The sequence below is a fragment of the Alosa alosa genome, chromosome 19 (assembly GCF_017589495.1).
Source record: "Alosa alosa isolate M-15738 ecotype Scorff River chromosome 19, AALO_Geno_1.1, whole genome shotgun sequence".
Taxonomy (NCBI): Eukaryota; Metazoa; Chordata; class Actinopteri; order Clupeiformes; family Clupeidae; genus Alosa; species Alosa alosa.
In genome coordinates, this window is record NC_063207.1 from 6,197,611 (window position 1) to 6,214,190 (window position 16,580).

Sequence of the window (16,580 nt, forward strand, 5' to 3'; positions counted from 1 at the left end):
ACTTTTGCATTTGCTGAGTTAGAGTTGTGACGGAAGTTTTGAGGTCCCTGATTTGACTGTTCAAGTGTTTTAATCTGGTTGTGGGCAAATTCCAGGCTTTTGCGCATATCGTTTAGCTCCTCGTGAATAGTGACCAACATGTCCATTTTTTTGTTAATGCTTGCAAGAACACTAACCTCAACTTCGGTAGTGTGCAGATCGTCCGTATCCGTTGCAGAGTCTCGCTTTCTCCTCTTTGCATCAGGTTGTTTGTTTGTTTCTGTGTCCATGGTTGAATGAAGTTGGTGATGGCGGTGGTCAATGAAATCTTCCAGGTCCGTTAAATTCTCCAGAATGTAGTCCAGTTGTAGTGCGTGTGGCAACTGATGTAGCGTTTATTTGTTAGGTCCGGGAAGAAGAGAAATAAGTTTTAAATCGGAAAAGTTGCTCTAGCCTACTGTTTTGGTTGTCAGCAGTGCGTCGCCATGTTTGATCTCACCTCAAATGCTCAGATCTCGCGCTACTCACAGCGTCATGCTCCCACTTGACTTCGCCAGACAAAAGGAGCTGGTAGCTAGCTCCTTACACTAGCTAGCTAGTGTTTTTTACATTTAATCTTTTATTTATTTCACATTTTATTTATTTATTTAGTTAACTTTTTATTTATTTATTTAATCTTTTATTTATTTATTTCAACGTTTAATGATTTATTTCATATATTGACGTCATATTTCATTTATTTATTTAATTTTGTCACAAAAAACATTCCATAGTCCAGTAACTTCCAACATTCCCTCTTAATTGTCATATAATGTGTTATGGTTTGCATTACAACAGTGTTGAAAGGTCACCACGTAAGCAGAAGGCATTGCGTGAAGTCAGTCATGTGTGTTTGAGCATGGGAATGTTAGGCTCTGAAGTATAGACTCAGGGCTGTTCGTCACTGTATACAAAAGAGTGGCGATTCCTTATTCGTCAGACATAAGAAGGATGTATTATATTAATAACCAGACAGCTCCCAATACAAATCATGCTTTGACCGGTTGCAGATTTGAAGCCATCCCAGATGTAGGCCAGACTGAGCTGGCGAATGTGCAATAACAAACCAGGTGCTCCCTGGACCAGATACGGTCTTGTGTGGATCTCTTACCCCATTGAAGGTGACCCAGGGCACGTGTGTGTGTGCCGGATTCAGCACTCGGGTCTTGGCAGCGTTCTCGTGGATCAGACTGTGTCCAAGGGGACCCCTGACACATGCAGAGATGGACTCCCACCTGACGGATGGTGCAAACAGCTGCAAGCACTGGAGGTAGAGGGAGAGAGAGAGAGATCAGTGTAGTCAGATGACTACAGGCCCTACTCCACTAGGCCCTAGTCTAGTCCAGTTAGATTGGTCCTCATAGGCCCTAGTCTAGTCCAGTTAGATCATTCCTCATAGACCCTAGTCTAGTCCAGATGACACCTCATAGACCCTAGTCTAGTCCAGATGACACCTCATAGACCCTAGTCTAGTCCAGATGACACCTCATAGGACCTAGTCTGGTCCAGTTAGATCGGTCCTCATAGGCCATAGTCTAGTCCCGTGATGGCACCTCACAGACCCTAGTCCAGTCCTGTCATATGGCACTCACAGGCTGGGTAGCAGGCAGGACCGAGGAGGCGGCCTCCATGCAGTTGATGACATGGAAAGCCTCATGGCTGGCCATGTGCAGGATACACGCCTGGCAAGGACAACAAAACAAACAAACAAACAAACCAACCAAAGTCATTGTGACACAAACCAGAGGCAGAATTATTTGTTATAGAACTGGAGTTATTGGCATTTCGCTGGAATATTTAAAACAAACACTATGGAAAGGGATTAAGAGAACAGTACACAAATTATGTTAGACTCAAACACCACCGTCAGCCAAGTCTCACCTCAATCAGGTTGGCATGGCACTCCGGCTCCCCATGCTGGCAGATGACTGCATTCTGCATCTCCTGCGGAGACAACCAGGAAACATTCAGAAAGCCCAAAACGTCCACAGCGCGATTCAAAAGATTAAATAACTGTGAGTGCCATCTTTTATTCATGACATTTATATTGATCAGAAAGACCCACCCAGTTGAAACTATACTATTGCTAAAGTTTTGAGGGTGTTCGTTATAAACATTTAGGAGGGCAAACCCACTGAATGAGAGAACAATGCTGCCACGCCCACTACCTCTGCCCCGCAGTACCTGGGCGTTGCCGTAGGGCACCAGGTTGACCCTCATGATGTCCTTGAGAAGTGTCCAGGTGGGGTAGAGCTGTTGAGTGATGAAGGCCCTGCAGCCAGGGCACAGGCTCTCGTAGTACAGGGTCACCTCCACTGGGGGCGCTGCAGAGTTGGGCCGCGTGGCATTCAGCTCCAGACACTGCTTCTGAACCTGCCGCAGACAGCGTTCATCACATGATCATCTGTGCCAACACCACTCAATCATCAATCATAATAATCATCTACAAGACCACCCATCATGATCATCTACAACATCCACCCACTGGAAAACACACTCTTCGATGTTTTGTTTAAGAGCAATCATGTAGGCTAGCATTCCAAGTTACAGAATATAAACTAATGCGTTAGCTTATGGCTAATGTATATGAGAAATCCCATAGAGATGCTAACGGTTAGCATAATCAGTAAACGTAGATATTTAGAGTGGACTTCAGTCCATTTACAAAAGGAGTTACATGAGAATAGTTCTTTGTTTACAACTGACTATTAAAATACCGGAGTGTCTATTCGTACCCCTGGTACGAATAGCCTTGGTCACACAACTGGGCTATTCACCTCCTGTTACATAACAACAAAAACATGTTGCTCGCGTGCCCAAAAAACATGGCCGACATTCGTTTTTTCGTCATTAGAAAGTGAAGAATTCTGAACGGTTTCAGCACTAATATCTGTTCAAATTAAATACGAGATGGAAAAGTTGTGTTTTATTTTCATAATCTTTGTTCAGTGAACACATACAACCGTCAGTTTGTTAGCTAACAGAAATTTCGTGAATATGACGTTCAGGCCTAAGTTTACCTGCAAACCACACCTCTGAGGAAGCATATAGTGCAGTGGTCATAGGTAAGGGCTAGCATACGGGAGACCCAGGTTCAAATCCCATGTGATACATTTTGGCAGAGTGAGTGTGCATGTGTACCAACGTCTCTAGAGAAAAGGCGTGCAATTTGAACAAGAAATCGGTTCTCAAACAGAAGCTTTGATTGCAACAGCTAGTTCTTGCACCAGGGTGTAAATAGCATGCAGTACTATAAACACCAGGCTACGAATAGCATCCACTTCTAACTGTACATTGATGCAAACAGCATACCTTATTCAGAGTGTCTATTACACAGCTGAGCTATTCACACTCTTATGTAACAAAAAACAAAAACATGTTACTTGTTTTTGCTTCATACACCATACACTTGCTTCATACACCAAGCCGTAAGGATGCTGAACTCTCTCCCTCCTCTCCCCCCTCCACCCTCAGCTACATAACATCCTGGACATTGGACCCAAAAATGGCCGCCTGCACTACTCCACTTGCACACTTGTACACTTTACAACTGGTGTTGTCCTGAAACACAACACTTCTGCTGCTCTTACATAACTTGCACCACTATGCCACTTTCTTCTTACTTAGGTCAAACAGAACTACCCAAGCCTTTTATTGGCCTGAATTTGCACTAGTATTTTTATTGACTGTCTATGCACAATTTCAACCACATTTTGCTGCTCTTATTTTTTCATTATTATATGTGCCCTCTTATTTACAGATTTACTCACTTTTTTGTTTACTTGAATGTTATGTTTGTCTGTGGACCTAAATTGGTAAAATATGTCTTGTCTTCACCGTGGGATAGTGAGAAATGTAATTTCGATCTCTTTGTATGTCTGGAACATGTGAAGAAATTGACAATAAAGCTGACTTTGACTTTGACTTTGACTTGTTTTAAAAAAAAAAAAAAAAAAAAAAAAAAATTACATTCTGTGATTAAATGCACAGGGGTACGAATAGCATACACTGATATTTGTACCAGACGAGGTACTAATAGAACTCATTCCTGTGTGCACCGGGGTACGAATAGAATTCACTTCTTATTGCACCAGGGTACGAATAGCATACACTGCTAATTGTACCAGGGGTGCAAATAGCCTTACCCTTAAAATACTCAAAGGCTAATGTTTTCTCTCCATATAATACCGTAGGAAAAACGTGACTGTCTCATCAATGCTACTTGAACAGAAGTAGCCGCATAAAACCCCAAGTAGGCTACTCTCGCTGCACAGACACATGAACATTAATATGGAAAACCACATGATTTATTGCAAATGACCCCATAACAGTTTTATAGGCATTAGGCAATGTATCTGTTTATAAATCATATTCTTGATAATGTAGGCCTGATATTTGTTTATTAATTGAGGCCTTATGCCTTTATGTAGGGTGGTGGGGGGCTATCATGTGGGGTGTATACTGACATGAGTCTGACTACATGTCTCGATCAAAGAAGAAAGTTAATTCTAACGTAACAGTGTAACAGCTTTAAGACCTGTATGAGGCTATAAGCTTGAGGCTATAAGCTGACTCTGCAGTAGAGCTATCTCTCTTTTTTTTTAAGAAAAAAGATAAATCTCCTTGTGTTTGATGGGATTGTGGAAGTCATGTACATTCCATGAGCATACTTTAAGGAAGGCTAAACTTGCAACGCAGATACATTAAAATGATTAATGAATTGGCCGTATTTTTAAACCACGAAAATACAAACCTATGAAGTATTTTGATCCATTTTCCATTTTCGTCAACCCAATAAAATACACATGACAAAATTATTTTGCATTTGAAAAACATGCATCATAAGTACTGTCCGATACTATCTTATCTAACTCTGGGGGAGAGAGCGAATAAGTTAATTTCCCAAAATGTTGGGTGTTCCTTGAAGTCATTCAGACAAAAAACATTATGATTTACATGATGATTATTAGCCTAGAAATCTAGACGCACACTAGCAGCGGCAAATTCATTTGCTCAGCCTGTACGTCTAGTACCAAACCATAGGGATTTCTATTGGCTGACGCCGTGGACATCATCCAATCACAGCGCTCTATTTTGTTAGAGAGTCTTAAGGCGGGCTTAACAGGATAACGACAGTCCTGCGGCGGTGAACAACAAGGAAGGTGGCTATGGCTTAACTAAGAAGCGGTTGTTTGAATCGGCGTTGGCGTCAACTTTGGAGGAGTTGGACTTGTGCTTTTCTTTGAAAGTTGAGCAACACAATGCACTTAATTCATTCCTTTCGAAGAAGGATGTATTTGCAGTTTTGCCAACCGGATACAGATATGGTCGTAGCGCTGGCCTATTGCATGCCTAGGCAGTTTGAAAGACAATTCTCTGCCCGCCCCTTGGATTAAGCGAGGTGAATGGCTCGATTCCAGACTATACATTTCAATGATATAGGATGGCCCGCCAGGCTAACACTTTGCACGCCAAACAAATCAGGGCCCCCGTGTCTAATCTTACGGGAGCGATCAGGGTCAAAAGCAGAGACTGTTCCAATTCACATACTTCTGTACTTAGAATACCTAATATGACTGCAGGTGCACTTGTGCACTCACACTAGGTATTGTAATGGCACTAGTTGTGTATACATTGTAGGTGTTAAAAGTCTACTGATGAGTTTTAGGGCCTGAGTATCAATACACCGGTAGCCGACAGGTTGATTACTGAACCTCTAATTTGACAATTCTGCAATAAAGCCAAATATTGTGGATTACTCTGTGAATTATTTATAAAATATCAGATAATTCTACAGGAAGTACAGAAGTATACTAATTGGAACACAAAACAGAGTCTCCAAGAGGAGGGCACAGAGGATACGAGTCTGCTCTCCTAACAAGTTTCCCCTGATGTTCCCCAGCTGAGGACATCACATGCCTGTTGCAAATTAGGAACCTGCAGCTCCCAATCTCAAAAGCATGACACTATGATGAAGGAGCACACAAGGGGGGGTATTCATCCAAACAAAACACGAAAGCCAACATAGGTTAATACACACGAAATAAAAGAGGAGAGGGAAGGATCTGGCCAAAAATCATCCATTCAACCTTGCTATCTCTCCATTTAAAGGAGGGAACCATCACACACTGCCATTAGGATAAGCCTGTAGTAGACCGCTATCCTATCCCACCACAAAATAAACAAACCCATCAAATTATATTTTAAAGACAATCAGCTGTCTGCAGATTAGATTACCAAATTCCAAGACAAGGGTAAGGGTGGGAAATAAATTATACATTAGCGTTTTTACGTCTGAGAAACGCAGAGGGTTTCGTTAAATTCAGCTCACCCCACACTCAACAGCTATTTCCAAACTTCGGCACCACTGCGATGGAGGATATCCGCATGTTGATGGTTTGTGGTTTACTTTGCCCTCACATCTTTCTGAAGTCAAACAGAGGAACAAAATCAGCAGAAGGACTTGAAATTCCATGTCGCTCCAGACCATGACCCCACAGTTACTCTTTTGTCCACTGTTTTCCAACTTCTGAGCTGATTTAAGACAATCGGGAGCTCCTCCTCCAATGATGTCCTCTTCTACCGCTCTGGTTCAGGGCAATCAGCGTACAAATGCAGCTGTGCGCTCAAAGCTGCTGTTATGGTGATGAACACCACGTGCCTTCTGCTGCTGTCTGCACGCAAGAAAAGTCAAGCAGGTGGGGGCGAAGTTTTGCTGTAATTGTGGCTCGCTCGCGCCACTTGAGTCCCAGGCTACGGAGCCAGGATTGTGCAGGAACAGCGCAAGCTACAACGGACAAGAAGTTAGTTTAGCCTAATAACGTTTATATGGAAGTAGTTATCAAAAATACATAGATAGATACGCATCAATACCAACTGCATTAATAGCAAATGTCTTAATTTTCCACAACCATATTCCTTAGTAAAGGGTTATGAAGATCATAAAGCACTCATCAATGCACAATCAATGCCTTTACCACTTGTGTGAAATGTAGATGAAAAATAAAGTGAAATCCCTCAAGGATTTCCCCATATTGCCAAATCCCATTTAGACTTCACTGTAAAATAAAGGGGTTTAGCCGAATAGTAAATAAAATTAAGTTGTAGCCCAAATAAAGTGTTGTACGTTACATTAATTAATAATTTAACTGGGCCTATAGGCAGAGCCAGATAGGTACAGGGTGGCACAGGTCACCCCTAGAATCCAGTTGGCCACCACAAGTGCCACTCCACCAGAGATGTGATAGTTGGGCTTGTCAGCATGAAACGTCTTCAAGTGCAATTGTTTTCTTAGCCAAAACAAGCGTTTTCCATTGATTTGAGGCTTTTCTGGATACGTATGCTATGTCCTTTGTCACTGGGCTCAAGAATCAATTCCATTGTAATGAAGTAGTTCTATCCATGCATATCTATGACTAGCCTATTCATGGGTTTCATCAGGTCCCTTTCCACAGGTGTATTAATCGCACCATGCAGTCTGCATTGATAATTAAGGTGCTTGATTTTATACACCTGTGGAAAGGGACCTGATGAAACCCATGAATTCTACTTGAAAATATGTTATTTCTTACATTGCATCTACTAAGTTATGTGCTTCAGATGTTTTACAAAAACTCAAGTTATTTGCTACTTCATATGTCAATTAGTCTTTACATTAAACAGTTGTAATAGTGCAACAGTCTTAATAATGCATAATTTGATATTGAATTTAAAGCTTTAATACATGTTGTTTTACTTTTCACAAACCTGGCCACCCTATAAAAATCATTTTTGAATCACCACTGAGTGGGCCTGTTGCTGTTGGGCTGCACAAAAATGAAGGATTTATATGGTTATGGTTATGGGATTTGGCAGACACCTTTGTCCAAAGCGACACACACAAAAACAATATTGTACTGGCATCACAGAATGTCCTAATTCAGCTATCCAGCAAGCTAAACAACTCCACACAATAAGTCCCGGACACCGAGGGTGAAGATGACTCTTTATATGGAAAATTGTGAAACTGAAATACAGATACATACACCAGTAAATACATGGCAATATGGATAAAAGCTTTGGCTCAGGTGCAATCAATATAAAAGCTATCGGAAACTAGCAGGACAACAAACTGGCTAAGCTGGAAATCATAATGCTATTCTTAATCTAATTTGTCACAAATATCATAACTTAATCTCATTTACTTACAGGGAATGCCTTCAAACAGCTACACAGAAGGAGGAGCACAACAACAAACTTCCATGCTGCTTTTAACCATGCTGTCTAACTTTCTTCTTCTTCTTTCTCAGACTTCCTGCAGCTAGATAGAGTGCAGAGTGTAAACAATAGACAAAATAAAAGTCCCTACATACTTTAACATATGAACTGCTGGCAAAAGGCCAGAACAAATATAATATTTAAAAAATAACAGATAAGAATGTTGGTCAAACTATAATAAACAACAATGTCAATGCAATCAATAGCCTAATCAAATAAGCAATGAAAAAGAGGGGGAAAAAACAATAATAAACAATAATGTCCATTCAATCAATAATATAAAAACAATAACATGGTAAGACTACATTAAGGAGAATATCAATAATAAACAATAATGGTAAATTAATCAACAGCCTAATGGAAATAAAACAATATTATACAAACCATAAGGCATAATAAGCACTTAAAGAACAAACAGCTAAAAAAAAGTAATAAACAGCTTAACTGAACTAGAGGTATATGCAGTGGCTGAAACAAGATGAGGCTATTTCATTCAAATTGTATGAAGGTTATTTCTCATGTATAGCAAAGTGAATGTGTTAGTGATGGTGCTGTTACGCCCTCTTGTGGTACAGTCCACCTCTGCAGGTGCAAAAGGACTCCACCATAATACCCTCATAAAATGAAATGAAAATGGAAAGCAACCACAAGCCTCGTGAAATCCATCTCCATCTGGTGTTCAGCTCTAGATGCAGTCGTACTCCGTTTTACAAAGTCCTCCACCAGGCTCCCATACTCCCCTGTACTGCTGACCATCCCTAACACACCCCCTGTACTGCTGACCGTCCCTAACACACCCCCTGTACTGCTGACCGTCCCTAACACACCCCTATACTGCTGACCATCCCTAACACACCCCCTGTACTGCTGACCATCTCTAACACACCCCCTGTACTGCTGACTATCCCACAATTTTAGTGCTGTTTGCATGTTGCATTAAACTGAGCTGTAAACTGAGCAGAAGTGTAGAGATATCTATACATGTGGGATATATGTAGGTGTGAATCCACTGCTGCTGTGAATAGGCAGACCCATGGCAGAGGCAGACCCCTCAGGGGGTCATGCAGGTGATGAGTTAAAAACTCTTTTTTTCTTTGTTTATTTGTATTGTTTGCAAAACAGGCTGATTCAACTGGACTCCAGCATATGATGTCCCCCCACCCCCAAACACATGAACATTAATATGTTTATATATACCAAGTTTGGTTTTGATATATGCAAGGGTTGCTGAGATATGAGCTCACTTCCTGTTTGGCGGCTTCGCCGCAAATTTTGATTGGCTTTTACGGGCAAACGGTAATACTTCCGAAGACAAAAAGTGATAACTTTTGTGAGGATTGGTCTGAAGATGATCTGTGTCAAATTTGGTGGGAATCAGAGAAAGTATGTGACCCCTGATACATTTTAAGTGTTTTTGATGAAATCCAAAAAGGCGGAAAATCCATCATGGCGGAAAATGACGTCATAGAGTGCGTTGAACTCGGCTTGGTCCAAGGATTCCAACAATACCTGACTTTTGAAAATCGTACCAACAGGTCGAAAGTTACGTGCATGAACGCACGTCCAACTTTGGCCTGTTGGTGGCGCTGGAGGGTTCGAGTTGCCGACATGAAACTTGGTGACATGAATCATGGGACCTTCCCCAATCAGTGTGCCAAATTTCCCAACTTTTTACCATACGGATCTATGGGCTGCCATAGACTTCCATTGCATATAATAATAATAATAGGAAAACGTAGAAACACAATGAAGTCCTCGCAGCTTCACTGCTTGGCCCCCAATAATAATCCTTACAAAAACAATAGGGCCTTGCGCCCTTCGGTGCTCGGGCCCTAATAATAGTGAAAAATAATAATCCTTACAAAAACAATAGGGCCTTGCGTCCTTCGGTGCTCGGGCCCTAATAATCAATGTGCAAAAAATGTAACTGTGTTTCAAAATGTCTTTCACTCACAGACATTGGGCCACCCTTTGTGAAAATATTAGTTTTCTTGGTTTCCTTAGTCTGTCCTTTCTTTGATGGATATCAATAGTTTCCATATCGAAGCACACTTCAATCCACAGGACCAGGTTATCCCTATCTGTACCTGCTGCAATGAGAATGCTTGCCAAAACAACACAGAGACAGGATCGTTTTTTACTTAGCCACTTAACACCACATTAGGCCTGAAACAGTCATATATGTAGTCAGTGGGGTATAGTCCATGTGCTAGTAGGGGGTCCACCTGTACCACCCCACTACTGAACGTTATGGTATTTCTCAAAGATTAAGAAAAATCATGTTAACAAGAAATAGCCCATGGACTCAGTTGACTACATTGACTACATGTAATACAGCCTAAACCATGTAGGCATTAAGTCAAGTATCAGTAGCTTAATCCAAGTAGTTAGTTGTTTTATTTGTCGTCTTCCAGAAATGCAAACCAACGTGGATGCGCGAGGACACTCGTGCCCAACACTAAACTCGTGCATGAGCTGTCATCAGCATGTAAAAACTGGTGCCGGAAGTTGCAACCATGTAACGCCATGTTTTCAAAAATGTCGGCGGCCAAATGCCATGCTAACTGGCTGAAGCTAACCCTTCAAATCCTGACCCCCTGGTTACAACTACTATACTGAGGATATACTACAAACTGGCGACGAAGTGCATCGTTCCTACGTTGTGGATAATGCGGTGGAAGAAAGTTCGTAAGACAGTGTTTTTGTTCAGTTTTGTGCCATTTGAGGGAGAGGACGGAGGAATAGAAAAAGGGACATCCAGAGAACAACCGTATGAAAGGGAAAGAAAGAACTCCACCACAAACCTGTACCTTTGAGGAAAAGAGAAATTGTGTTTGAAAATGGCAGCACTTTATGGACACATTGTGTGGAGTTCGTTAGCATGGCCATCTCGGGGGTCGTGCCTTCGCTGAGGCCGTGAGGGAGTGGAACAGGCCGGGAGCAGAGCAGGACGGCTCTGCGAGGAGGCAACACGAGGAGGGACGCCGAAGACGGTAGCTGCAGCGGGAGAGCTCAGCGCGGTCCGGTTGCTGCGGAGTCGGTGCCTGTCTGTCCTGGTTGGTGAAACGACGGAGCGGAGTGGCGTTGGTGCAGCTTCATCTGACCCCCCCTCGAACCCCGGTGCTTGGTACAGTGTCGACGGTTGAAAAGGCCACCTAGGGCCCTGCCAGGAGAGGAGGAGTGCCGCGGTGACATGCCGCGGAAAGTGCAGCCTGAGGGCGGCTGCTGAGAGGGAGCTGGTGACGAGCGGGTCGGCCACGTGGCTGCTAGCACGCCCGTACTGGATTGCTAGCAGCGTGGCGCCCCGTTGAGTGAGCTCCTGCGGCGTGCACCCCACGTGAGTTGGCGGTACTGTCGCACTGAACTGAGTGGCGGGCGACACGCGCCGACGTTAGCATGTGGCTACCTCGTGGGCATTGCCGAGGACGGCAATGGCTTGTTGGGGGAGCTATGTAACGTCGGCGCAAAAGACAGTGTTAGCGTTCTCCCGCGCAGGGCATCCTGGGATACGAGAGCGAACATTTGGGGGGTTTATGTCTTTATATCTCCTTAGTTTTGAGTGTAATGTTAGCGTCTTTATTGTAACATGTTTCCCTTTTAGTTCTCCCCTGTGTGATCCTTTTTTTTGTGGGGGGCTGCGTCCTCCCCTGTATGTGTAGTGTGTGTGTCTGCTTGACCTGCCCCGTGTGTATTGTGTTCTGTGTCTTGGTCTGTGTGCTCTCGTTCTCAGCTAATAAACCTTTTGATTGGACAACTGTGTGTGTCGCAATCAAATCGTTACAATATGTTATTTCAGAATTGAAAGCATGGCTTTTGTTGTGGATTTGCTTTTCACCTTGACGAGGAGTTACTCGCTCCTCTAAAGATCCACTCATGACAATGTAGCCGGCTGATTCGGCTGACTTGCACTCACAACAACGTAACCGGTCCGCCCGGCTGATTCGACTGACCCAGGTAGATACTCAAGCAGCTCCATGAGCGTGCAGTTCGGACTGTCTGCACGAACTAATTGCATTTTAATATGCTACATCTATACACCAAATCTAATTATGTCTAGGCTACATGCAGAACATTGAATGTTATTTCAGAAGTGGAAAAATGGCTTTTGTTGTGGAATTGCTTTTCACCTCGAGGAGGAGCTACTCGGTCTCGCAGATCCACTCATGACAACGTAGCCGGCTGATTCGACTGACTTCGTACTCAACGTGTAGCCTAACCGGCCGGGCTGATCCGACTAACCCGGATTGCTACTCAGCCGCTCCAATCTGAGTCCCATGGTCTGTGAGTCTGCAATGTTTCCGTCTCTGCGGGGAAGTTAACCAGTTATCTCGGACTGCCTGCTCACTCAGTAAAGCTTTGAGTTGATTTGTGGAGTTGTGGTTGCATACGAAATTGTTACATTTTTGGCAGCTACGATGGCTAGGGCTAGGAGGCTAGCTAGCTGTTGCAAGAGGTTTGTGTGTGGCGCAGTTTATCGTTTTAGATTGAAGTAGGACTCAAATGATCCGAGTTAATGATACTAGAGACTTGCGACTCATGGGTTAATTTAAAGACACGGGTGAAAGATCCGAGTGAATCACAACTTAAACACCTTTACTTTGCACTGGCAAATAAAATTGATGATGCCATAGTGCCAACATTTTTTAATGTGATGGGAGCTAAAACTTTCAACTTACTGCGTAGCTTATCTCATCCAGACAAACCGGGGACAATGTCATATGAGGACATAGTGAAAGCATTAGGTGACCACTTTTCACCTAAGCCTCTAATTATTGCTGAACGGTTCAAATTTCACAAAAGGAACCAAGAAGAGGGTGAATCTGTATCACAATTTGTAGCCGCACTGAAACAGTTATTGGAACATTGTGAATTTGCGGCACTAAATGACACTTTACGTGACCGATTGGTGTGTGGCTTGTCTAGTGAGTCCATTCAAAAATGGCTACTTTCTGAAGCTAATTTGACACTCAAAAAGGCCATAGAGGTTAGCACTTCAATGGAAATGGCTGCTCGTTAAGCACAGCAATTAAGTACCTCAACGCAAGTGCATATGGAATCTAAGATCAAGATAATCTAAGATCAAGACTAACGCGGGTAAGCCATGCTACCGCACTAAAACTGGACACCAAGCATCAGAATGCTGGTGTAAAGAATTAGATTGTAGAAACTGCGGCAAGAAAGGTCATATCGAGCGTGCCTGTAAGAGTAGAAGGACTCAAACAAATAGACAGGATGCAGAAATAAAGACAAGCCACTTTCACAAGGATAAAAAGAAACATGTGAATCAGATGGACCATGTCTGATAATGACACTGTCTGTGTTCTGTCAATCAAGGACAATGATGACGGCTACTGGGTCACACTATTACTAGGGAAACAACCTGTGTGGATGCAAATTGATACTGGTTTGCGTGTCTCTATGGTATCAGAGACAATCTACAAAGAGAAGTTACAGCACCATACTCTTCGACTGACCAAATTAAGACTAAGGACCTATACTGGAGAGGCTGTGCCAGTGTTAGGGGTGGTCAATGTGACAGTGGATTATAATAGTCAACAAGTGACTCTTCCCTTGTACATCATCAAAGGAAACCATCCAGCTCTTTTGGGCTGAAGCTGGCTGGAAAAGCTCAGGCTGAACTGGCAGGAAGTGTTCCTGGTGGATGATAGTGGCACCGGTTCTCTACAGAAGATATTAGAGAAACACTCCAAAGTGTTTGAGGAAGAATTAGGTAGCATGAAAGATATAACAGTCAAACTTGCAATTAAACCAGGAAGTACTCCAAAGTGTCTGAAAGCGAGACCTGTTCTTTATGCTATCAAACCCAAAGTTGAAGCTGAATTAGATAGATTAGTTAAGTGTGGAGTGTTGGAGCCGGTGAAAACATGTGATTGGGCCACACCAATTGTACCAGTCATAAAAAAGGATGGATCCCTAAGAATCTGTGGTGATTTTAAAGTCACCGTAAACCCTGTGCTGGCTGCTGAGCAGTACCCATTGCCCCTCATTGATGACATTTTCGCTGGCCTGGCTGGGGGACAAAAATTCCGTAAGGTGGACTTATGTGAAGCTTATTTACAGATGCATGTGGACTGAGAGTCTCAAGGACTACTTACAATTGTAACACATAAAGGTCTGTACAGGTACCAGAGACTCCCTTTCGGAATCACTTCTTCCCCTGCACTGTTCCAAAGAGCTATGGACCAAATCTTGAGTGGGTTACCTGGGGTTCAGTGCTATTTAGATGATTTGTTAATCACTGGATCTGACGAGCAGTCACACTTGAGAAACCTGGATGCAACACTGCAAAGACTGGAAGACTATGGTCTCAAAGTAAAAAAAGAAAAGTGTGAATTCTTCAGACCCTCTGTTGAGTATTTAGGCCATGTTATTGACAGTAAGGGACTGCACAAGGCACCATCTAAAGTGAAGGCTATTGTAGAGGCGCCATCCTCGCAAAATGTCAGTCAGCTGAGGTCCTTTCTTGGCCTGCTGACCTACTATGCAAAATTTGTCCCCAACCTCGCAGCAAAACTGAATCCACTGCATGAGCTGTTACACAAAACAAAGACTTGGAAATGGACAGACAAATGCGAGAAGGCTTTCAAAGACGTGAAGTGGGCTCTGTCGACATCCAGCGCCCTCACTCATTTTGACCCTAAACTGCCAATTCAGTTGGCTTGTGATGCCTCACCATACGGTGTGGGCGCAGTGGTGTCGCATATTCTCCCATCTGGGGAAGAGAGACCTATAGCTTTTGCTTCGCGGACTCTAAGCCAGGCGGAAAGCAGGTATGCACAAATTGAGCGCGAAGCTCTCTAATTTTCGGGGTTGAGAAGTTCCATCAATATCTTTTCGGCAGAAAATTTACATTATTGACGGACCATCGGCCACTTACCTCTATCTTTGGCCCTCATACTGGCATTCCATACTTAGCAGCCAGCCGCATGCAGCGATGGGCTCTGTTATTATCTTCCCCCCAGTAGGACATTAAGTATAGGAAAGCGGGTCAGCATGGTAATGCGGATGGGCTCTCTAGACTTCCATTGCCTGTCGCCCACGGTGAATCAACTCCAACTGACATTTTTTACTTCAGGGAAGTGATGGCTGCCCCTGTGACTGTGGGTCATGTGAGCAAACACACCCGGACCGATCCAGTCCTTTCAGAGGTTGTGGACAGTCACTATGGGGAAGAGGGGAGTGTTGACACCAACTTTGCAACCATATCTGGCAAGAAGGAACGAGCTCTCAGTCCAATCTGGATGTCTATTGTGGGGCTATCGCGTCATTATTCCACCAACATTAAGAAAGAAAATGTTGGATGAACTCTGGACACTGTGGCGTGGTGAGAATGAAAGAAATTGCAGCTATTTCTGGTGGCCAGGCCTGGATGCAGCCATAGAGGAGAAGGCAAGGTCATGTTCTGACTGCCAGAAGTGGAGAAACCTTCCCCAGCTAGCCCCTGTGCATCCTTAGGTCTGGTCTGAAGACCCGTGGCACAGGGTTCATATCGACTTTGCTGGGCCTCTGGAGAACCACATGTTTTTAGTGGTAGTTGATGCTTACAGCAAATGGCCTGAGGTGGTAGTGATGAAGAACACCTCGGCAGAAAGGACCATTGAAGAGCTTCGGTCTATTTTCAGTAGTTTCGGATTACCCCAGCAGCTTGTCAGTGATAACGGCCCACAGCTAATATCAGAAGAGTTCAAGACATTCATGGAAGAAAATGGCATTCAGCACATTAGAACTGCCCCATATCACCCAGCTACGAATGGGCTCGCTGAAAGATTCGTACAGACCCTGAAACAAGCTCTCAAATCGTCACCAAATACACAATCTCTTAACCGGCGCCTCAGTGCTTTCCTGTTGTCCTACAGAAATACTCCTCATGCTACCACAAAGGTATCCCCTGCCTCAGCTTACACCAGCCGAGCTTCATGCCACCCACCTCCGGTGACACTATGAGTGACATACCCACTGACCGTACTTATCCAGAGAGAGTTAGATGCCTTCCAGACAGACTCTCCTTGTAGTCTAGAGACTAACCCACTACGTTGGGGCAAAATAATCCCCAGGGTTTAGTCTGGGAAATGAGGCAATTTACCCCCCTTTTTCCCTAGTTTAGGTGAAAGTTTGTTTATGTCACCAAATTGTTTATTAAACAAAGGTTAATAGAATGTATAATTGCAACAGAGAAAAGACCATACTATAATAAGGGACTGATTTGTTATTTTATTTTTGACGGTACTATGAAGGTAAAGGGGGAGGGAATTGTGGTATATTGGCTTCTTAAAGGGGTGGTTCAG

At 43.4% G+C, this 16,580-nt stretch overlaps 1 protein-coding gene across 1 annotated transcript; it reads right to left on the bottom strand.

The window, feature by feature from the left end:
* Positions 1 to 1,129: 1,129 nt before the first annotated feature.
* si:dkey-197i20.6 (gamma-interferon-inducible lysosomal thiol reductase) lies at positions 1,130 to 6,794 on the bottom strand (the record flags this gene model as incomplete). The annotated part of the gene is given in 5 exon segments (XM_048228690.1): positions 1,130 to 1,282; positions 1,611 to 1,700; positions 1,900 to 1,962; positions 2,203 to 2,391; positions 6,350 to 6,794. Coding segments are annotated over 5 exon segments (654 nt in total), but the record flags the coding sequence as incomplete, so codon positions are not given.
* Between the last annotated feature and the right edge of the window lie 9,786 nt (positions 6,795 to 16,580).